General features: G+C 39.5%; 1 protein-coding gene across 2 annotated transcripts in view; it reads right to left on the bottom strand.

The window, feature by feature from the left end:
- LOC145664180 (AMP deaminase 2-like) overlaps positions 1-16,881 on the bottom strand; it is a gene marked incomplete at its 3' end in the record, with an annotated part of 333,717 nt that extends 316,836 nt beyond the window's left edge. The window contains 1 exon segment of one of the 2 annotated variants that reach the window (XM_081730614.1): positions 16,562-16,881. In XM_081730614.1, coding sequence (XP_081586740.1) covers positions 16,562-16,682 — 121 coding nt within the window. 2 annotated transcript variants of the gene reach the window in all.
- Positions 16,882-25,864: the final 8,983 nt, after the last annotated feature.

The following is a 25,864-nucleotide window of genomic DNA, read 5'->3' as shown; positions in this document are numbered from 1 at the left end:
TGCGTGCGAACATACATTTCGCCTGCACATTTCTGTACAAACGAAGTACAAACTATTGCGACAATTTGTGATTGAATAGGACATGGTCGGGGGCTACCACTTAGACAGCCCCCATTTTTTCTGTTCTGTCGGCGCCCCTAATTGTGTGCAAACGAAAATTTCGCCTGCACATTTCTGTACAAACGAAGTACACACGATTGCGACAATTTGTGATTCAACTGGACATGGTGGGAGGGGCTACCATTTGGACAGCCCCCACTTTGGTTTCTTTCTGACGGCGCCCCTGATTGTGTACAAACGAAAATTTCGCCTTCACATTTCTGTAGAAACGATGCACAAATGATTGCGACAATTTGTGCTTGAATAGGACTTGTTGGTGGGGGGCTACCATTTAGACAGCCCCCACTTTGTTTTCGTTCTGACGGCGCCCCTAATTGTGTACAAACGAAAATTTCGCCTTCACATTTCTGTAGAAACGATGTACAAATGATTGCGACAATTTGTGCTTGAATAGGGCATGTTGTTGGGGGGCTACCATTTAGACAGCCCCCACTTTGTTTTCGTTCTGACGGCGCCCTTAATTGTGTACAAACGAAAATTTCGCCTGCACATTTGTGTGCAAACGATTGAGACCATTTCCGATTGAGTCTGATAAGGGGGGGGGGCTGTCTAAATGGACGTCTCCTTTTCACCTCTACTGTAATTAAATTCTTCCTCGAGAAAATCTGTAATCAACACTGTCAGTAGCTACGTCCTCGACTAATATACCTTAACAAGTACAGCTTTATTTTCGTATATTTTTCAACAGTTAACCAATTTAAAACTATCGCAAACAAGAATATGTAGTCAACTTCTTAAATACTTCGCTCGCCGAAACCCGTTCAGCGCGTGCAACAAGCAAAAACAACATGTTTGGCGTCTCACAAATGGAAAAGGGGGAAAAAGAGAAGGAAAAGCAGCACGGCAGTGCCTTATCGCAGTCAGAGCTGACAACATAGTTTCGGTCGTCACTAACGCGAATAGACCTACTAGCGGTGTACAAGAGTTATACAGTTACAATATACGTCGTGCCACAGTAGCGCTACAGGCGGAATGTGCACGAACTACAAATGAATATGTTCCCTTACAAGCATCAGTCACTGTTGCACCCTCTTTACATTCTACACATCCTTTTTTCTCCCACTTTTTGACCTTGACAAGCAGAAGTACCAGGCTTTCCGAGTTCACAACCATAAACTGTTTGTGTACAGAGAACGTTTTCAGTTCTTCGAATGACTGTGCGCGCGAAGAACAAGGGTGATGATCGGGCTACCGTATACGGAAGTCAGTAACACCCGGTTGCAATAATAAATGTAAAATACAAATATAGAGCCTTGACAATGCCGTGAGGATGAATATATATATATATATATATATATATATATATATATATATATATATTTACATCACCTAATGCTTATGGCAACAAATACTATTCGAAGCTATCTTGCACCCACTGGAAAACGTGAAGTATATTAATATTTATTTGCATATATTGTTATTGTAGACTGTTCCCATAATGCCCACCGACTTCGATTTTACAAAATTTGAGAAATAAATTTCACTTTTTATTTAGTGATCAATTTGAAGGCATTTTGTTATACTACCATTAAGAAACCCATATACATCATATTACGAATCAATCATTATGGAACAATCTCATGTGTGACACGCAGCAGTGGTACCAATCTTTGAAAGTTTCATTTACAACTTTTTTTCCTTTTTCTTTCTTAACTGATTTTGTGAGTAATGGTGCATTCAGTATAAAGGTACAAGAAGATATTCTCTCTCTCTCTCTCTCTGTCTGTGTGTGTGTGTGTGTGTGTGTGTGTGTGTGTGTGTGTGTGTTTGTTTGTTTCTAGTTTCCGGCGTAAGCGTGTGGATACTACCAGGTATACTTTCGTGTGTACAAATGCTAGTGTGTGCGGGTGTGGCGCGGGGATCGCGTAGTGGAACTTATCAATATTAGTACGTACATACAAACGGTTGTTACTTCACACGATAACTTTGGACGAATGCGAGTTTTTAAATTCTGCTTTTTGCAATAAATAACTAGAGTGATTCTTCTCGAGGGAGTTCCCCTAAATGGTAGCCCCTACCATGTCCAATTGAATCACAAATTGCCGCAATCGTTTGTACATTGTTTGTACAGAAATGTGCAGGCCAAATTTTCGTTTGTACACTATTAGGGGCGCAGCCAGAACGAAAACAAATTGGGGCTGTTTAACTGGTAGCCCCCCCACCAACATGTTCTATTCAATCACTAATTATCGCAATCGTTTGTACTTCGTTTGTACAGAAATGTGCAGGCGAAATTTTCGTTTGTACACAATTAGGGGCGCCGCCAGAACAGAAAAAAATGGGGGCTGTCTAAGTGGTAGCCCCCCCATGTCCAATTGAATCACAAATTGTCGCAATTGTTTGTACTTCGTTTGTACAGAAATGTGCAGGCGAAATGTATGTTCGCACGCAATTAGGGGCGCCGCCAGAACGAAAAAAAAATTGGGGCTGTCTAAGTGGTAGCCCCCCACCATGTCCAATTGAATCACAAATTGTCGGAATCGTTTGTACTTCGTTTGTACAGAAACGAGCAGGGGAAATGTTTGTTTGTACACAATTAGGGGCGCCGCCAGAACGAAAACTAAGTGGGGCTGTCTAAGTGGTAGCCCCCGACCATGTCCAATTCAATCACAAATTGTCGCAATCGTTTGTACGTCGTTTTTACAGAAATGTTCAGGCAAAATTTTCGTTTGTACACAATTAGGGGCGCCGCCAGAACGAAAACAAACTGGGGGCTCTCTAAGTGGTAGCTTCCCACCAACATGCTCAATTGAATCACAAATTGTCGCAATCGTTTGTACTTCGTTTGTATAGAAATGTGCAGGCGAAATGTTTGTTTGTACACAATTAAAGGCGCCGCCAGAACAAACAAAGTGGAGGCTGTCTAAGTGGTAGCCCCCGACCATGTCCAATTCAATCACAAATTGTCGCAATCGTTTGTACGTGGTTTGTACAGAAATGTGCAGGCGAAATTTTCTTTTGTACACAATTAGAGGCGACGGCAGAAAGAAATTAATGTGTGGTCTGTCTAAATGTTAGCCCCTCCATCATGTCCAATTCAATCACAAATTTTCGTAATCGTTTGTACATCGTTTGTACGGAAATATACATGCGTAGTTTTCGTTTGTACACAAATAATGGCGCCGCCAGAACGAAAACAAAGCGGGGCTGTCTAAATGGTAGCCCCCACCATATCTAATTCAATCACAAATTATATCAATCGCTTGTACATCATTTGCACAGAAATGTGCAGGCGAAATTTTCGTTTGTACTCTATTAGGGGCGCCGCCAGAACGAAAACAATGTGGGGGACTGTATAAATGGTAGAAGCATTAAAAAAAATGTATCACATTTATGGAGTATTTTTCTAACAGGACTTTGTTCACACTATTGTGTGGTTTGGTATGTTCACACTATCGTGTGATTCACTATATTGATCTTATCCTAACGATGATGGAATTAAATGTTTTTTTTGTTTTTTTTTAAATTTATATTTATACTTACAATCATTATTGCTGAGTTAGTTTTTCACTCCTCGGCTCTTATTATTAAACTTATTCATTATTTCTTACGTGAACTGAATCCTTATGAGAAAAATTTATTTTTTTCTTTCCATCTTGCGCAGAAACCGTTATTCTCATCTCGTACAGGAAATTGATAAGTGGAAGATATAACAAATTCACAAAGTAGACTGTTAAAGGGAAAATTATAACACAGTATTTTGTTTTATTTGATCATCTTCATTAAACTCATTTTGCAGAAACTATAGAATGCATGGTGAAGTATTTTGGTGCATTCAGCATTCTGATTTACGAGTAGAGTTGCTAACTGGCCGGTATTTGCTGTGATTTTGACTAAGGCCGGTGACCGGTACAAACTTCTTATTAGACCCCTACTGACCGGTATTTTGGAATCTGCAATCCAGAATATAACATTGAACATCGAAATTTTCCAACAGTGCCTTTACAAACACAAATTTCCGTTGTATTATACATTATCGATATTTTTTTAATGTATGGCAGCTTTTTATTTATTTAACATAACAAATTTGATAACACTCATATTTTATTGTAAAAGAATTTTATTCATTTATTGAGAGTAGAAAATGACTTTTTAAAGCAATTTTCTTTGTTTGAAGTGAAGTTTATAGAGTAAATTTCATTTTATGAATCAGCTATTGTTACATAAAGATTGATATCCAGTATTATTCATCTGTTTCGATAATTTTAAACAAGTGGCAATTGCTGGTAAATACAATAACGATCAATACAGTCTTCAGTTTCTCATTTGTACAGAGAATTTTGAGGGTGTGCCGGTAATTTTGTTTTCCTGAGTTGGCAACCTATTTACGAGGTTTTGTTTCAACTCTGCTACATAGTGGCTCCGTACTGACACTCCGCATGCAAATAAGTATGTAAGGCTACCATACGCCCCGGTTTCTTAAAATTTGTCCCGGTGTGCAGAAATGTTCCTTCTTGTCCTGTTTTTTTCTTTCTTATTATTATTAATTACATATCAAAATTTCTGAAAAGATAATAAAATCGACTTATTGCTTTCAATTCCGACAATACTATAGGAACAATTTCATTCTAATCTTTATTATTATTCCAATCCCTGCTTCTCCGGATATAACATGCTATGTTTAAATCCTCCTAAGTAGCACTCTTATCACTAAAAGTAAGAATGTATACCCCGAGGTGGCAACAAATTCTTGTGACGTTGCAGACCAGCCCCGAAAACACATTTTTTTCTGCTTCACAAAAACCATTATGCAAATTGCTTTCTTTTAGTTCGCATTTTAGGTTAACAAAAATAAATCAGCCTATTGAAATTTTGAAACAACTTCATAAATCTGGATATTTTTCTTTATAGACATGTAGAGCATGTAAAGGTGGTATGCGTAATAATACTGAAAATATAATTTTTGCCTAAATATTGTATGTTCACTGATTGCGTTTGTATTGTATAACAGCTTCTAGATTCTATAATAATTTTTAGCACTGTTGATTAAGTATGGACTATATTAATACATTATTTTAAGTTGTATAACTAGTGCGATACTGTAATAAAATTCGAAAGATAAAATTAATACATAATCCAATATTTACTACTAATTTGTAAGATGTCCCGTTTTTTCTGTTTTCAAAAAGTATGGTAGACTTAAAGTATGCTAAACCATACAAAATAAATTGTACTGTAAATTGTACCCCTCTGATAGTGCTCTCAAACGGGTCGGGTTACGGGTCGGGTTGTCGGGTCGGGTCGTCACATTCTTCACTTATTTTCTATACGGAATACTATAAAGAGCTTTGTTGTAGAATTCAATTCGAAGTTGGTGAATGAATGATAAATGTGACTAATTGAAGGTGAAATAGTAATAAAATTTTAATTTTACCCTATATTAACTAATTGGCATTGTAATTGTAATTAATATTAATACTGACTTTTTTCCTATCTGCGTTTCTATGTCAAGTTAAATGTCACATTAAGTGAAATTGAAAGGAAATATCTAGTTAACGTCCCACGTTATGCACCAACGCTAAGAGAGACAGTGATGATGAGAAATAATTGAAGTGGTTGAATGCAGAAAGTGGGAGGAAATGGGAGAACACCGAGAAAACCCATGCACATGGTGTTTGTCCACCAGAAAACTTACTTGGTACGAGCTGGAATCAATACCCATGGACCTTCGGGTCAAACATCTGCCTTTGGGCAGGACACATTATTATTATTATTATTATTATTATTATTATTATTATTATTATTATTATTATTATTATTATTATTATTATTATTATTATAGCTTTAAGAGTGCCCAAGAAAGTTCCGCCGCCTTTTCACCAACACCTTCGAACATTGGTATGTAACCTAAGATGTACCTGGAATATCAAAAATCGTCTCCATCAGCCTCGACGACCTTCTGAAAACGTTCTGGAAGGCCATGGAATCCATCGCAGTCGAACTTGGTGGGACGTGAAGTGAAGAAGGTATCAAGTGCATATTGAACCTCTACTAGCGATTTGAATTGGCGTTCTCTAAGGTGATTGTCCAAGGAATGGAACAGGTGATAATTGGACGGAACAATGTCTGTGGAGTATGGCGGATCCAATAGTGTTTTCCATCCAAGGCGTAGAATGATGTACTGGGTCATTTTAGCCACGTGGGGCTTAGCGTTGCCTTGTAACAAGAGGACCCCTTTGCTATTCAGAACTGCTGGATCCCAGACAGTGCACAGTGACAGTACACAGTTGCATTGATGATCTTACCAGCTGGTAGTAGTTCCCGATGGACGATGCCTCGAGCAGTCCACAAAATGCACAGGAGAACCTTATTCTGGCGTAGTGCTGGCTTGGGCTGTTTTTGAACCGGTTCATGGGATGCTAACCAACAATGACGGCACCGTGAAGCTTCTTACAGGACCCACTTCCCATCACATGTCAACACCCTGTCCAGAAATTGCTCCTTCCTCAGACGAGACACCAAAGAAACACAGGTGTCTGCTCGCGTTGCTTTCTGGCTCCAAGTCAAATCATGTAGGACCTATCAACCCAACTTGCAGTGCTTCCCAAGTTGATGGTGGTGGTGCCGAATGGTTTCTCCACTTACACTGAAATGTAGTACCAGTTCCTCACATGTCTGTCTTCGCCTCAATTGCTGCCTGAAGATCTTTATTTTGAACATCTGTTTGTCTTCCGGCACGTGGTGCGTCTTCGAGTGTTTCGTCACCGTCCTTAAACCGTCATACCACTACACTCTCCGCGTAGTCACGACACCCTCACCAAAGGCCTGTCATATCTTCCGCCCCGCGGAGCAGCAATTTGAACTCGTACAGCAAACAAGCCCTTATGACGCTCTGTGAAGGCTCCATGTTCACTCAGTCTTTACGCACGTTCACGGTGTATCTGAACAGCCACAACCAAGTAGTATGTTGGATATACTTACTAGTGTTGCTCACGAGACCTGGTTTGGGGCATTCTCGTTTCGAAAATGTGTCGTGAAGGTAGTCTCGTCTGGAAAAGTGCATATGTTTCTATTGAAAGAGCTCTGTCTCATCTCGTACCCCTTCATGAAAATTCTGTCTCGTCTCGTCTCGTCCAACAACTGACCTTCACCTTATATCCATTCGCATTCAACTCACGGTGAGGGCCAATTGAACACAGACTTCCACAAAGAGACAGAACTTTCTTGGTCACCTTCAGATTATTATTATTATTATTATTATTATTATTATTATTATTATTATTATTATTATTATTATTATTATTATTATTATTATTATTATTATTATTATTATTGCTGGGGTAGTGATTTGACTTTCACCGCAATAAAATACTTGCTAATTTTATATAACGTTGAAAATATCTTCTAGATAAATTAATCAAGAAAAAATAAAAGGTAATTCCCTACAGAATGATATTTCAGTGCAATTAGTTCCTTATGATTCTATCAGACAGCAACGCTGTTTTTAAATAGAAAAATCGGAATGTTAACGTGATGAAATTGTTGTTTGTTACACAGCAAAAAATATTAAAAGAAGTTCTATATACATTCCTTACTAGAAAATAATGTTGTCTTCAGAACTTTTATTCCTTTAGTCTTCAGAACTCAGTCAAATTTTATTTTGACTTTCGAACTTGATTGCCTAAATTTTAACCTTGGAAATTTGGATGTGGAGTAAAATAAAGAAGGTTAGCAGGGTAGAGAGGAAAACGAATTAGGAAATGCTGAAAAAATGCAAGAGACGAGAGCAATTTTAGACGATATAAGGAAGCGAAAAATGGACGGATCACAAGTTTCGATCTTGCTAAGGGATTGCATTCTGAGGGATGTAGTAAAGGGGGTGATATCATGAGAGCGAGAGTGTGTAAGAAGGTTGGAATTGATAGATTGTAATAAGGAGGGTGGTACTTTATGTTGGGTTGCGAGGCAGATATTAGCGGGAAATCAAAAAATGGAAGCTTCTTAACTAGTTCACGGAAACTGGCCTGTCATTAATGGCAGAACACTGAGGAGGAGGATAATTATACTACAAATAAAAAAAGCCGAAACAATGGTTTATGCATAAGAATTGTTCAGCATTTTTTTTCTGGTGGCAGTTTTGTAAGGTTCTAGCTCTCTCAAACTGGTTAGATTGTAAGGTCAAGTCACCCGGGTCGGTTGTCGGGTTAGGTCACCTCGGGTTGGTTCACTCGGGTCACTTTGGGTCGGGCCAATCGGGTCAGCTCGGGTCGGGTTGTCGGGTCGGGTCAGTCAATTTGGGTCACGGGTGGAGTCGGGTCGGTCTTCAACACTTATAATTTCCATGAAAATTACAATATACCACGGTTTATAACTCATTGGACTTCCAATAAAACATTTTCAATGATGTGTACACCATGTCACCATTTTTGTATGAGGGAATGTCTAGAGGGATTTTGTGGGAATTTGATGGAGTGTAGATTCCTGTGTGTGTGTGTGTGTGTGTGTGTGTGTGTGTGTGTGTGTGTGTGTGTGTGATACCTTACAGGATACAAGAAGTCGAGGAAGTGTGTAAATAAACCGGACAATTTCTATTATGTATGTGGGGAGCTGATATTTAAATCACAACGTCGATGTTTTACTCCACTTGTGAGGAAGTGTTATCAGTTATATTTTGGTTGCTGTGTAGGAGACCAGGATAAGAACTGGGTTCCTCACTACATTTGTTGTACTTGCGTGAAACGTCTGACTGGGTGGGCAAATGGACGAAACATGAACTTCGCAGTACCGATGATCTGGAGGGAACCAAAAGATCATTCTTCAGACTTCTACTTTTGTATGACACAGATAAAAGAAATAAGCAGTAAATCTAACCACACAGTACAGTACCCTAATTTGCATCAGCAATTAGGCCAGTTCCACACAGTGCAGAATTACCTGTACCAGTACCTCCTCCTTATCTTACGGTAAATGAGGATTACGTACTTGAGGCAACTATTGAAGTTCCAAATGAAGATGATGATCCTACTTATGTAGGAAGCACATCTACATTGGATTCCCATCTGATAACTCCGGGTGAACTAAATGACCTCATACGGGATTTAAAACTCTCCAAGACACAGACAGAACTTCTTGATTCTAAACTTAAGGCTGGAATCTGCTCCATCGTGACACTAAAGTGTGTATTTTTCGAAACCTTCATACAGAGTTTCAAAATTATTATTCTCAAGAAAATGATTTAGTGTATTGTAATAATGTCTGTGCTGTGATGGATACACTTGGACATGCACATATAAGTACAGAGTGGAGATTGCTTATTGACTCTTCGAAAACTAGTTTTAAGGCTGTCCTTTTGCACAATAGCAACAAATTTCCTTCAGTGCCTTTGGCTTATGCAACTAATATGAAGGAAACCTATGAAAACATCGAAATAGTGTTAGAAAAAATTCAGTATGAGAAATACAAGTGGACCGTTTGCTGTGATTTACAAGTCATTTCTTTGTTAATGTGTTTGCAGCTTGGTTATACGAAATATTGTTGTTTCCTCTGCGAATGATACAGCAGGAACAAAGCGGAACATTACATCAAGAAGGAATGACCAAAGCATGTATTAACTCCTGGACAGAAAAATGCTGTTTATTCCTCACTGGTGAGCCCTGATTAGATAATTCTACCTCCTCTTCACATAAAGTTGGGGCTCTTCAAAAACTTTGTTAGGGCAATGGACAAAAGTAATGCAGGATCTTGTTACATCAAGGAAAAATTCCTCGAGTTAGTGACGCTAGGGATTTTTGTAGACCTCCAAATAAGATGATTGATTCGTGACCAAAAATTTGAGGATCTCTTAACTCTGGTTGAGAAAGCAGCTTGGTGTCCATTTAAATGTTTAACAGAGAATTTTTTAGGAAACAAGAAAGCCCCAAATTACCGTGAAATTGTGAGTGATTTCCGGCAATCATTCAATGAAATGGGTTGCAAAATGTCCCTTAAAGTTCACTTTCTAGACTCCCACCTGCATTTCTTTCCTGAAAAGCTTGGTGCTGTTAGTGATGAGTATGGGGAACATTTTCATCAGGACATTTCCTCCATGGGGAAGAGGTACCAGTGACAGTGAAGTTCAAAAATGCTAGCTGATTACTGTTGGACACTTAAAAGAGATGTTCCAGAAACCAAACACAGAAGAAAGTCGAAAACTAAAACATATTAGTTGAGGTAAGTAAGTGTCCATTTATTAAGAAGATACCACTCACTTCTTTTGTATTATTTATTAAGTAGATATAAAATGGTGACACGGTGTCTACATCATTGAAAATATGTTTTATTTCAAATCCAATAAGATATAAACCGTGCTTATATTGTAATTTTCGTGGAAGTTATATGTGATTTTATCTGCACTAATGAATATTGTAAAATGAACAGTACACATAGCAAATTTTTTATATAAATATGTTTATTTCTCTAGATAGAATAATGCTATTCTTATGAAACTTAGAGGGCTTACTAAGTATAAATCAGGCTAACATACAATATAATTTGTGCGTTTATATACCTAAGGTACCCAAGCTACAAGTATGAAAATGGTTTAAAAAAAGAAAAAAGAAAAAGAAAAGAAATTTGAGGGGAAATTTTCCGAAAACACTTCTGTCACGGGAAAACTGAGGGCGATGGAGAAAACTGATTACAGATTCGAATTCTACGTGAAAAGTTATATTAGAATCAGTCATTTTCTTCCGTGTGCCAGAGAAAAAAGAATTTTTTTTCGACTAGTGCAATAGGTACCATTTTCAAACTCATCAACCGTTATTCAAACCGGTTAATGTTGATCGCAGATATTAAAAATACTCACATCCGTATATTATTTAATACAAACGAAAATTTTACCTGCACATTTCTGCACAAACGATGTATAAACGATCGCGACAATTTGTGGTTCAATCGAACATGGTGGGGCTAGCACTTAGACAACTCCCCTTTTTTTTCGTTCTGTCCACGCATCTGATAGCTTAGAAAAAAAATTTTCGCCTGCGCATTACTTCTCAAACGATGTGTAAACAATTGAGATAATTTTCTTTTGAATCGGACGTAGGGAGGTGCTACCAATTAGGTAGCCTATACTTTGTTACCGTTTTGGCGCGCCCGCAATTCTGTACAAACAAAAATTTCGCCTGCAAATTTCTGTACAAAACCGTAACAAACAAGTGCGACAGTTTGTGGTTGAATTCGACATGGTGAGAGGCCTATCAATTAGAGAGCCCATAGTTTGTTATCGTTTTGGCGAGGCCACATTTATGTGCAAACGAAAATTTCAGCTGCACATTTATGTACAAAGGCGTACAAACAAGTGCGACAGTTTGTGGTTGAATTGAACATGGTGGGAGGGTTAACATTTAGACAGCCTCCCACTTTGTTTTCGTTCTGGCGGCGCCCCTAATTGTGTACAAACGAAAATCTCGCCTGCACATTTTTTTATAACTATATTCAAACGATTGCGACAATTTGTGATTCAATTCCACATGGTGGGGGGCTACCATTTAGACAGCCCCCACTTTGTTTTCGTTCTGAGGTCGCCCCTAATTGTCTACAAACGAAAATTTCGCCTGCATATTTCTGTACAAACGATGTACAAACGATTGCGACAATTTGTGATTGAATTGAACATGGTGATTGGGCTATCACTTAGTAAGCCCCCCACTTTGTTTTCGCCCTGGCGGCGCCCCTAATTATGTACAAACGAAAATTTTGCATGCACATTTCTGTACACACGATGTAGAAACGATTGCGACAATTTGTGATTGAATTGGACATGGTGGGGGGGCTATCACTTAAACAGCCCCCACTTTGTTTTCGTTCTGGCGGCGCCCTTAATTATGTACAAACAATAATTTAGCCTGCACATTTCTGTACAAACGATATAGAAACGATTGTGACAATTTGTGATTGAATTGGAAATGGGGGAGCTACCATTTAGACAGCCCTCACATTGTTTTCGTTCTGGCGGCGCCCCTAATTGTGTACAAAGGAAAATTTCACCTGCACATTTCTGTACAAATGATGTACAAACGATTGCGATGATTTGTGCTTGAATTGGACATGGTGGGGGGCTATCTCTTAGACAGCCCCCACTTTGTTTTCGTTCTGGCGGCGCCCTTAATTATGTACAAACGAAAATTTAGCCTTCACATTTCTGTAGAAACGATATGGAAACGATTGCGACAATTTGTGATTGAATTGGACATTTTCGGGGGGGGGCTAACACTTAGACAGCCCCCAATTTGATTCAGTTTTGACGGTGCTTCTAATTATGTACAAACAAAAATTTCGCCTGCACATTTTTGTACAAACGATGTAGAAACGATTGCCACAATTTTTGCTTGAATTGGACATTGTGGGCGGCTACCATTTAGACAGCCCCCACTTTGTTTGTTCTGACAGCGCCGCTAATAGTGTACAAACGAAAATTTGGCTTGCGCATTTCTGTACAAACGATGTAGAAAGAATTGCGACAATTTGTGATTAAATTGGAAATGGGGGGCTACCATTTAGACAGACCCCACTTTGTTTTCATTCTGGTGGCGCCCCTAATTGTGTACAAACGGAAATTTCGCCTGCACATTTCTGTACAAACGATGTACAAAACGATTGCGACAATTTGTGATTGAATTGGACATGGTGGGGGGGGCTACGATTTGGACAGCCCCCAATTTGTTTTCGTTCTGGCGGCGCCTTTAATTGTGTACAAACGAAAATTTCGCCTTCACATTTCGGTAGAAACGATGTACGAATGATTGCGACAATTTGTGCTTAAATAGGACATGTTGGTGGGGGGCTACCATTTAGACAGTCCCCACTTTGTTTTCGTTCTGACGGCGCCCCTAATTGTGTACAAACGAAAATTTCGCCTGCACATTTGTGTACAAACGATTGAGACCATTTCCGATTGAGTCTGATAAGGGGGGGGGGCTGTCTAAATGGACGTCTCCTTTTCACCTCTACTGTAAATAAATTCTTCCTCGAGAAAATCTGTAATCAACACTGTCAGTAGCTACGTCCTCGACTAATATATCTTAACAAGTACAGCTTTATTTTCGTATATTTTTCAACAGTTAACCAATTTAAAACTATCGCAAACAAGAATATGTAGTCAACTTCTTAAATACTTCACTCGCCGAAACCCGTTCAGCGCGTGCAACAAGCAGAAACAACATGTTTGGCGTCTCACAAATGGAAAAGGGGAAAAAAGAGAAGGAAAAGCAGCACGGCAGTGCCTTATCGCAGTCAGAGCTGACAACATAGTTTCGGTCGTCACTAACGCGAATAGACCTACTAGCGGTGTACAAGAGTTATACAGTTACAATATACGTTGTGCCACAGTAGCGCTACAGGCGGAATGTGCACGAACTACAAATGAATATGTTCCCTTACAAGCATCAGTCATTGTTGCACCCTCTTTACATTCTACACATCCTTTTTTCTCCCACTTTTTGACCTTGACAAGCAGAAGTACCAGGCTTTCCGAGTTCACAACCATAAACTGTTTGTGTACAGAGTACGTTTTCAGTTCTTCGAATGACTGTGCGCGCGAAGAACAAGGGTGATGATCGTGCTACCGTATACGGAAGTCAGAGACACACGGTTGCAATAATAAATGTAAAATACAAATATAGAGCCTTGACAATGCCGTGAGGATGAATATATATATATATATATATATATATATATATATATATATATATATATATATATATATATATATATATATATAAATTTAACGTCCGAGGCTTATGCACCGAAGCTAAGGGAGACTGCGATGAAATTAGGGATGGGCAAAACCGGTTTTTATAAAAACCGGAAACTAGTTTCTAGAAAATCCGAAAACCGACATTTCGGTTTTCTCCAAAACCGGTCCGGTTTTTCACCGAAACCGGTTTCGGTTTTCTTCAAAACAAGTTCGGTTTTCACGCAAACCAGTTTGGAAAAAACATAAAATTGTTTCTGTGGAAATGGAATCGGTTTCCAGAGAACAACGAAACACTATTCCGGTCAGAAATAGAACCAATTTTGAAAACAAAACGGAACCGGTTTTGAAGAAAACCGAAAAGCCGGTTTTTGTGGCCACCTCTAGATGAGACGTGATGATGATGGAATGAAGCAAGTGGGAGAATTCCGAGAAAACCCACGCACACGTTGTTTGTCCATAAAAAAAATCGCCTGAAACGGGCTGGGATCGAATCACATAGGCTACTCTACGCGCAAGACGTGAAAGGCGGATTTTCATGCCCGCGTTAGAACGGAAGCATCACATGTAGCGTATTCACCGTAAATTATTTTCGTTTTCATACATCCGTGCGTGTATTGCGCCAAATTACTACTCCCTAGCTAATGCGCATGCGTAAAATAGAAAGTTTGCGACTTCCGCCATGTTAGTCAGTGAATACAATAGTGTACGCGCGCTACTTCCGTCAGAATTGAACAAATTTCTACTCTGACGCGAGTGTAGCGCGCCATCTCCGATGCGTGATTTCATTGGCTGTTTAGCACAATCGCTCGCAACTCACGGAAGTAAAGGACACATGAAAATCCGCCTGAATGCTCTACTACTGAGCCACCACGGTCCCGTATAAATAAAACTGTCTTGTTAAAAGTAACCAGTGTCTAAATTCAATTTCTATTATAACAACTTTTATACCCTTTAGTCTAAACGTGATGATTAATGTAAGTGAATTATTATGAAAGCAGTGGTGCAATGAGAATGCGGAAGAATCCTGAAAATAAATCTCTCACCACAAACTCATTTGGCCTGGGATCGAACCAGAGATCTCGCACACTATATGTGAGTGCTCTACCACTATGAATAACCAGTGACGTAAGGAAGGAAAATTCTAGGTTTTAACGCCTCCTATCCTACAAGATACTATGGAAAAACTAAACACAGCATATTAAAATATGAACACAGAAATTACGTGTGTCCTGATTCAGAAGCAATATGAACTACTGCTTGAACCCTATTCCTTTGAATTTCTGTGTACACCACTGATGATAACTGTTAGATCCCCCCCTTCCACAAATACTTTAATCATGGAGTCGTCAATGTGTAAGTCAACCCAACCGGGACACCCATCTCAGGCTATATAGGCTATAGATCACGGTTCCTACTCATTTGGTCAAAAACAATTAATTACCTGTATTTTCTAGGTTAGTACTCACAATATTCCAGTTCATTCTATATACAGTCAACATAAATGAAGTTCTACAAAGGATGAATAAAGAATGTGAAAAGATAATAAAAGGAAAGCTGCCTGGTGTTCCCTGTTAGGAAATCCAATTTTTTGTGTTTAACAGGTCCTAAATATTGCGCCAATTACAATACTCTCTCCTATTTATGATTGAAGAGATACTTTTTTCTTTGTTGCGTCATCATTCGAGTCAGAAATACTACCTTCTGTGTTTAGGTGAGACATACTAGTTCTTACCAGTTGATTTTTTTTTTCAATCTGAAGAACGAAAACCGGGACAAAGAGGCATCCCGAAAGCCTTTTCCGGGACAGTTAATTCTTTCATTGAAAACCGAGACTGTCCCGGAAAACCGGGACGTCTAGCAACCCTAGTTCATTCAATTTGTTGCTTTAGTAGCCTGCCTCTCTTAGGTTGGAAACCTCTTTCTTTAGAGAATATGACATACGTATTTCTGCATAATGTATACGTTGGGACTGAAAGCTAACACGGATTAATTAACACCATCATATATTGATCCTATGCATAGTGTTAGTATTTTCTATCTTATGTTTTCGAATATATCCGGAAAGGAATACTAATATCTAAACAAATGGCAGACACAGAAATTCATCAAGGGGAAGAAGGTCCAAGTCAGGAACGATGCCAGCTCTAGCTTCTTGGGAAGGTTTTCTAGGGGGGCATGTCCCTTGTTGCTATATTACGTTTGGTATTTAATATTCGTGGTTTGCTATATTACGTATACATTTCATGAACCAGAAGGAGGCCAGGGCTCCCTCCCGTTCGGGCGCCCATGTTTGGTGGTAATTGTATTTAATGAAAATTATAGTTTTATATTACTTGACCTGCCTTATAACACAACATATCTGGGGGATCGAGATAGCTAATGATGCGACAGGAAGGGGGCATCCGCCTTTTGCACCCTTCCAATATCGGCACTGTTTTAAGCATCCGGTCGTATCATTTCAAGGCACCTCCGATTTTTGTATATATATATATATATATATATATATATATATATATATATATATATATATATATATATATATATATATATATATATATAATGTTTATTTTCTCGTAATTTCTTGTTGAAGGGGCACAGAATCTCCATTGCAACGCCACTGATCTAACATTGTAGAACCACAATATACATATTTAAAATAATGATCGTTAGCAGTGCATACTTTCATCACGCGTGAATTCAGAGCAAATGACGAAATCACGTGTCGCCTGTCAAACGAGCGTGCTTGTAATATAAACACACACTTACCTTCATTCTCCGGCACGCGGCCACTCGAACTGTCTGCATCGATGTCAGTATCACCAGCTTCAAATTCTCGAGGAAAATGTGTTGGTCTGTCAACGAAACATGTCGATTCCTGAGCTTCCATTTCGCAAAGATAACTTAGTAACTTGTTGCACTAATAACGGTCAAAACGAAAATAACAAGCACGAGGAAGTTTAGAAGCAAAACGCAAGAGTTCTGGAATATTTCATAACCGCTTCTATCCTGTCACCGCTCCACAGCATTTTGCACCCTTTTACAGAACCAGTTTCTGCGAAATTCCACTAGGTGTCACCAAGATTGGAAACATATGATTTTAGTAACAAACGAACAGCGTAATCCGCATATCACACCACCATCGCTGTATCGAGCGTAATATTGACGCATACACAAGCGCTCTACGAGTCCAGTGTCGATACTTCTTGAATTCACACATTTAAAAATTCATAGAAAGGTGCCTTTTTGCCCCAGTCGATCAATTCCCTGGTTGGGGAAAAATTATATACCGGTATATATATATATATATATATATATATATATATATATATATATATATATATATATATATATATTCATCCTCACGGCATTGTCAAGGCTCTATATTTGTATTTTACATTTATTATTGCAACCGGGTGTTACTGACTTCCGTATACGGTAGCCCGATCATCACCCTTGTTCTTCGCGCGCACAGTCATTCGAAGAACTGAAAACGTACTCTGTACACAAACAGTTTATGGTTGTGAACTCGGAAAGCCTGGTACTTCTGCTTGTCAAGGTCAAAAAGTGGGAGAAAAAAGGATGTGTAGAATGTAAAGAGGGTGCAACAGTGACTGATGCTTGTAAGGGAACATATTCATTTGTAGTTCGTGCACATTCCGCCTGTAGCGCTACTGTGGCACGACGTATATTGTAACTGTATAACTCTTGTACACCGCTAGTAGGTCTATTCGCGTTAGTGACGACCGAAACTATGTTGTCAGCTCTGACTGCGATAAGGCACTGCCGTGCTGCTTTTCCTTCTCTTTTTCCCCCTTTTCCATTTCTGAGACGCCAAACATGTTGTTTTTGTTTGTTGCACGCGCTGAACGGGTTTCGGCGAGCGAAGTATTTAAGAAGTTGACTACACATTCTTGTTTGCGATAGTTTTAAATTGGTTAACTGTTGAAAAATATACGAAAATAAAGCTGTACTTGTTAAGGTATATTAGTCGAGGACGTAGCTACTGACAGTGTTGATTACAGATTTTCTCGAGGAATAATTTAATTACAGTAGAGGTGAAAAGGAGACGTCCATTTAGACAGCCTTCCCCCCTTATCAGACTCAATCGGAAATGGTCTCAATCGTTTGTACACAAATGTGCAGGCGAAATTTTCGTTTGTACACAATTAAGGGCGCCGTCAGAACGAAAACAAAGTGGGGGCTGTCTAAATGGTAGCCCCCCAACAACATGTCCTATTCAAAAATGAAATCTTTAAGTTTAACGTCCCACGATTATGCCGGTTAGGCTAAAGGAGACGGTGATAATGAGAGATGAGTGAAATGAAGAAAGTGGGAGGAAACGGGAGAACCCCGAGAAAACCCACGAGCACGGTGTTTGTCCACCACAAAGTTCACTTGGCGGGGGCTGGGATCGAACCCGGGACCCCAAGCACCAGAGGTGAACGCTCTACCACTGAGCCACCGCGCCCCCCTGTCCTATTCAAGCACAAATTGTCGCAATCATTTGTACATCGTTTCTACAGAAATGTGAAGGAGAAATTTTCGTTTGTACACAATTAGGGGCGCCGTCAAAACGAAAACAAAGTGGGGGCTGTCTAAATGGTAGCCCCCCACCAACAAGTCCTATTCAAGCACAAATTGTCGCAATCATTTGTACATCGTTTCTACAGAAATGTGAAGGCGAAATTTTCGTTTGTACACAATTAGGGGCGGAGTCAGAACGAAACCAAAGTGGGGGCTGTCCAAATGGTAGCCCCCCCACCATGTCCACTTCAATCACAAATTGTCGCAATCGTTTTGTACATCGTTTCTACAGAAATGTGATGGTTAAATTTTCGTTTGTACACAATTAGAGGCGCCGCCAGAACGAAAACAAAGTCGGGGATGCCTAAGTGGTAGCCCCTCCCACCATGTCCAGTTGAATCACAAATTGTCGCAATCGTGTGTACTTCGTTTGTACAGAAATGTGTAGGCGAAATTTTCGTTTGTACACAATTAGGGGCGCCGCCAGAACAGAAAAAATGGGGGCTGTCTAAGTGGTAGCCCCCCACCATGTCCAATTGAATCACAAATTGTCGCAATTGTTTGTACTTCGTTTGTACAGAAATGTGCAGGCGAAATGTATGTTCGCACGCAATTAGGGGCGCCGCCAGAACGAAAAAAATTGGGGGCTGTCTAAGTGGTAGCCCCCGACCATGTCCTATTCAATCACAAATTGTCGCAATAGTTTGTACTTCGTTTGTACAGAAATGTGCACGCGAAATTTTCGTTTGTACATAATTAAGGGCGCCGCCAGAACAGAAAAAAATGGGGGCTGTCTAAGTGGTAGCCCCCCACCATGTCCAATTCAATCACAAGTTGTCGCATTCGTTTGTGCATCGTTTGTACAGAAATGTGCAGGCGAAATGTTTGTTTGAACAAACTTAGGGGCGCCGCCAGAACGAAAACAAAGTGGGGAGCTGTCTGAGTGGTAGCTCCCCCCACGATGTCCAATTGAATCACAAAGTATCGCAATCGTTTGTACATTGTTTGTACAGAAATTTGCAGGCCAAATTTTCGTTTGTACACTATTAGGGGCGCCGCCAGGGCGAAAACAAAGTGGGGGGCTTTCTAAGTGATAGCCCAATCACCATGTTCAATTCAATCACAAATTGTCGCAATCGTTTGTACATCGTTTGTACAGAAATGTGCATGCAAAATTTTCGTTTGTACATAATTAGGGGCGCCGCCAGGGCGAAAACAAAGTGGGCGGCTTTCTAAGTGACAGCCCAATCACCATGTTCAAATCAATCACAAATTGTCGCAATCGTTTGTACATCGTTTGTACAGAAATATGCAGGCAAAATTTTCGTTTGTACACAATTAGGGGCGAGCTCAGAACGAAAACAAAGGGGGGGGCTGTCTAAGTGGTAGCCCCTCACCATGTCCAATTCAATCACAAATTGTCACAATCGTTTCTATATCGTTTGTACAGAAATGTGCAGGCTAAATTATTGTTTGTACATAATTAAGGGCGCCGCCAGAACGAAAACAAAGTGGGGGCTGTTTAAGTGATAGCCCCCCACCATGTCCAATTCAATCACAAATTGTCGCAATCGTTTCTACATCGTTTGTACAGAAATGTGCATGCAAAATTTTCGTTTGTACATAATTAGGGGCGCCGCCAGGGCGAAAACAAAGTGGGCGGCTTTCTAAGTGACAGCCCAATCACCATGTTCAAATCAATCACAAATTGTCGCAATCGTTTGTACATTGTTTGTACAGAAATATGCAGGCAAAATTTTCGTTTGTACACAATTAGGGGCGACCTCAGAACGAAAACAAAGGGGGGGGGGCTGTCTAAATGATAGCCCTCCCACCATGTGCAATTGAATCACAAATTGTCGCAATCGTTTGAATATAGTTATAAAGAAATGTGCAGGCGAGATTTTCGTTTGTTCATAATTAGGGGCGCCGCCAGAACGGAAACAAATTAGGGGGCTGTCTAAATGTTAGCCCTCCCACCATGTTCAATTCAACCACAAACTGTCGCACTTGTTTGTACGCCTTTGTACATAAATGTGCAGCTGAAATTTTCGTTTGCAAATAAATATGGCCCCGCCAAAACGATAACAAACTATGGGCTCTCTAATTGATAGGCCTCCCACCATGTCGAATTCAACCACAAACTGTCGCACTTGTTTGTTACGGTTTTGTACAGAAATTTGCAGGCGAAATTTTCGTTTGTACACAATTGCGGGCGCGCCAAAACGATAACAAAGTATAGGCTATTATATATACGAATTTTTTTTTTCTAAGCTATCAGATGCGTGGACAGAACGAAAAAAAAGGGGAGTTGTCTAAGTGTTCGATTGAACCACAAATTGTCGCGATCGTTTATACATCGTTTGTGCAGAAATGTGCAGGTAAAATTTTCGTTTGTATTAAATAATATACGGATGTGAGTATTTTTAATATCTGCGATCAACATTAACCGGTTTGAATAACGGTTGATGAGTTTGAAAATGGTTCCTATTGCACTAGTTGAAAAAAAATTATTTTTCTCTGGCACACGGAAGAAAATGCCTGATTCTAATAGAAGTTTTCACGTAGAATTCGAATCTGCAATCAGTTTTTCTCCATCACCCTCAGTTTTCCCGTGACAGAGGTGTTTTCGGAAAATTTCCCCTCAAATTTCTGTTCTTTTTCTTTTTTTCTTTTTTTAAAACCATTTTCATACTTGTAGCTTGGGTACCTTAGGTATATAAACGCACAAATTATATTGTATGTTAGCCTGATTTATACTTAGTAAGTCCTCTAAGTTTCATAAGAATAGCATTATTCTATCTAGAGAAATAAACATATTTATATAAAAAATATGCTATGTGTACTGTTCATTTTACAATATTCATTAGTGCAGATAAAATCACATATAACTTCCACGAAAATTACAATATAAGCACGGTTTACATCTTATTGGATTTGAAATAAAACATATTTTCAATGATGTATACACCGTGTCACCATTTTATATCTACTTAATAAATAATACAAAAGAAGTGAGTGGTATCTTCTTAATAAATGGACACTTACTTACCTCAACTAATATGTTTTAGTTGTCGACTTTCTTCTGTGTTTGGTTTCTGGAACATCTCTTTTAAGTGTCCAACAGTAATCAGCTAGCATTTTTGAACTACACTGTCACTGGTACCTCTTCTCCATGGAGGAAATGTCCTGATGAAAATGTTTCCCATACTCATCACTAACAGCACCAAGCTTTTCAGGAAAGAAATGCAGGTGGGAGTCTAGAAAGTGAACTTTAAGGGACATGTTGCAACCCATTTCATTGAATGATTGCCGGAAATCACTCACAATTTCACGGTAATTTGGGGCTTTCTTCTTTCCTAAAAAAATCTCTGTTAAACATTTAAATGGACACCAAGCTGCTTTCTCAACCAGAGTTAAGAGATCCTCAAATTTTTGGTCACGAATCAAACATCTTATTTGGGGGTCTACAAAAATCCCTAGCGTCACTAACCCGAGGAATTTTTTCCTTGAGGTAACAAGATCCTGCATTACTTTTGTCCATTGTCCTAACAAAGTTTTTGAAGAGCCCCAACTTTATGTGAAGAGGAGGTAGAATTATCTAATCAGGGCTCACCAGTGAGGAATAAACAGCATTCTTCTGTCCAGGAGTTAATACATGCGTTGGCCATTCCTTCTTGATGTAATGTTCCGCTTTGTTCCTGCTGTCCCATTCGCAGAGGAAACAACAATATTTCGTATAACCAAGCTGCAAACCCATTAACAAAGAAATGACTTGTAAATCACAGCAAACGGTCCACTTGTATTTCTCATACTGAATTTTTTCTAACACTATTTCGATGTTTTCATAGGTTTCCTTCATATTAGTTGCATAAGCCAAAGGCACTTAAGGAAATTTGTTGCTATTGTGCAAAAGGACAGCCTTAAAACTAGTTTTCAAAGAGTCAATAAGCAATCTCCACTCTGTACTTATATGTGCATGTCCAAGTCTATCCATCACAGCACAGACATTATTACAATACACTAAATCATTTTCTTGAGAATAGTAGTTTTGAAACTCTGTATGAAGGTTTCGAAAAATACACTTTAGTGTCACGATGGAGCAGATTCCAGCCTTAAGTTTAGAATCAAGAAGTTCTGTCTGTGTATTGGAGAGTTTTAAATCCCGTATGAGGTCATTTAGTTCACCCGGAGTTATCAGATGGGAATCCAATGTAGATGTGCTTCCTACATAAGTAGGATCATCATCTTCATTTGGAACTTCAATAGTTGCCTCAAGTACGTAATCCTCATTTACCGTAAGATGAGGAGGAGGTACCGGTACAGGTAATTCTGCACTGTGTGGAACTGGCCTAATTGCTGATGCAAATTAGGGTACTGTACTGTGTGGTTAGATTTACTGCTTATTTCTTTTATCTGTGTCATACAAAAGTAGCAGTCTGAAGAATGACCTTTTGGTTCCCTCCAGATCATCGGTACTGCGAAGTTCATGTTTCGTCCACCATTTGCCCACCCAGTCAGACGTTTCACGCAAGTACAACAAATGTAGTGAGGAACCCAGTTCTTATCCTGGTCTCCTACACAGCAACCAAAATATAACTGATAACACTTCCTCACAAGTGGAGTAAAACATCGACGTTGTGATTTAAATATCAGCTCCCCACATACATAACAGAAATTGTCCGGTTTATTTACACACTTCCTCGACATCTTGTATCCTGTAAGGTATCACACACATACATACATACATACATACATACATACACACACACACACACACACACACACAGGAATCTACACTCCATCAAATTCCCACAAAATCCCTCTAGACATTCCCTCATACAAAAATGGTGACATGGTGTACACATCATTGAAAACGTTTTATTGGAAGTCCAATGAGGTATAAACCGTGGTATATTGTAATTTTCGTGGAAATTATATGTGTTGAAGACCGACCCGACCACACCCGTGACCCAAATTGACTGACCCGACCCGACAATCCGACCCGAGCTGACCCGATTGGCCGGACCCAAAGTGACCCGAGTGAACCAACCCGAGGTGACTTAACCCGACAACCGACCCGAGTGACTTGACCTTACAATCTAACCAGTTTGAGAGAGCTAGAACTTTACAAAACTGCCACCAGAAAAAAAATGCTGACCAATTCTTATGCATAAACCATTGTTTCGGCTTTTTTTACTTGTAGTATAATTATCCTCCTCCTCCTCCTCAGTGTTCTCCAATTAATAAACAGGCCAGTTTCCGTGAATTAGGTAAGAAGCTTCCATTTTTGCGATTTCCCGCTAATATCTGCCTCGCAACCCAACATAAAGTACCACCCTCCTTATTACAATCTATCAATTCCAACCTTCTTACACACTCTCGCTCTCCTGATATCACCCCCTTTACTACATCCCTCAGAATGCAATCCCTTAGCAAGATCAAAACTTGTGATCCGTCCATTTTTCGCTTCCTTATATCGTCTAATATTGCTCTCGTCTCTTGCATTTTTTCAGCATTTCCTTATTTGTTTTCCTCTCTACCCTGCTAACCTTCTTTATTTTACTCCACATCCAAATTTCCAAGGTTAAAATTTAGGCAATCAAGTTCAAAAGTCAAAATAAAATTTGACTGAGTTCTGAAGACAAGTTCTGAAGGTTAAAAGAATAAAAGTTCTGAAGACAACATTATTTTCTAGTAAGGAATGTATATAGAACTTCTTTTAATATTTTTTGCTGTGTAACAAACAACAATTTCATCACGTTAACATTCCGATTTTTCTATTTAAAAACAGCGTTGCTGTCTGATAGAATCATAAGGAACTAATTGCACTGAAATATCATTCTGTAGGGAATTACCTTTTATTTTTTCTTGATTAATTTATCTAGAAGATATTTGCAACGTTATATAAAATTAGCAAGTATTTTATTGCGGAGAAAGTCAAATCACTACCCCAGCAATAATAATAATAATAATAATAATAATAATAATAATAATAATAATAATAATAATAATAATAATAATCTGAAGGTGACCAAGAAAGTTCTGTCTCTTTGTGGAGGTCTGTGTTCAATTGGCCCTCACACCGTGAGTTGAATGCGAATGGATATAAGGTGAAGGTCAGTTGTTGGACGAGACGAGACGAGACAGAATTTTCATGAAAGGGTACGAGATGAGACAGAGCTCTTTCAATAGAAACATATGCACTTTTCCAGACGAGACTACCTTCACGACACATTTTCGAAACGAGAATGCCCCAAACCAGGTCTCGTGAGCAACACTAGTAAGTATATCCAACATACTACTTGGTTGTGGCTGTTTAGATACACCGTGAACGTGCGTAAGGACTGAGTGAACATGGGGCCTTCACAGAGCGTCATAAGGGCTTGTTTGCTGTACGAGTTCAAATTGCTGCTCCGCGGAGCGGAAGATATGACAGGCCTTTGGTGAGGGTGTCGTGACTACGCGGAGAGTGCAGTGGTATGACGGTTTAAGGACGGTGACGAAACACTCGAAGACGCACCACGTGCCGGAAGACAAACAGATGTTCAAAATAAAGATCTTCGGGCAGCAATTGAGGCAAAGACAGACATGTGAGGAACTGGTACTACCTTTCAGTGTAAGTGGAGAAACCATTCGGCACCACCACCATCAACTTGGGAAGCACTGCAAGTTGGGTTGATAGGTCCTACATGGTTTGACTTGGAGCCAGAAAGCAACGCGAGCAGACACCTGTGTTTCTTTGGTGTCTCGTCTGAGGAAGGAGCAATTTCTGAACAGGGTGTTGACATGTGATGGGAAGTGGGTCCTGTACGAAGCTCCACGGCGCCGTCATTGTTAGTTAGCATCCCATGAACCGGTTCAAAAACAGCCCAAGCCAGCACTACGCCAGAATAAGGTTCTCCTGTGCATTTTGTGGACTGCTCGAGGCATCGTCTATCGGGAACTGCTACCAGCTGGTCAGATCATCAATGCAACTGTGTACTGTCACTGTGTACTGTCTGGATCCAGCAGTTCTGAATCGCAAAGGGGTCCTCTTGTTACAAGGCAACGCTAAGCCCCACGTGGCTAAAATGACCCAGTACATCATTCTACGCCTTGGATGGAAAACACTATTGGATCCGCCATACTCCACGGACATTGTACCGTCCGATTATCACCTGTTCCATTCCTTGGACAATCACCTTAGAGAACGCCAATTCAAACAGCTAGTAGAGGTTCAATATGCACTTGATACCTTCTTCACTTCACGTCCCACCAAGTTCGACTGCGATGGAATCCATGGCCTTCCAGAACGTTTTCAGAAGGTCGTCGAGGCTGATGGAGACGATTTTTGATATTCCAAGTACGTCTTAGGTTACATACCAATGTTCGAAGGTGTTGGTGAAAAGGCGGCGGAACTTTCTTGGGCACTCTTAAAGTTATAATAATAATAATAATAATAATAATAATAATAATAATAATAATAATAATAATAATAATAATAATAATAATAATAATAATGTGTCCTGCCCAAAGGCAGATGTTTGACCCGAAGGTCCATGG

Source organism: Thermobia domestica, chromosome 11 (assembly GCF_964235325.1).
Source record: "Thermobia domestica chromosome 11, izTheDome1.hap1.1, whole genome shotgun sequence".
Lineage (NCBI taxonomy): Eukaryota > Metazoa > Arthropoda > Insecta > Zygentoma > Lepismatidae > Thermobia > Thermobia domestica.
This window is presented reverse-complemented; position numbering and strand designations above follow the sequence as displayed.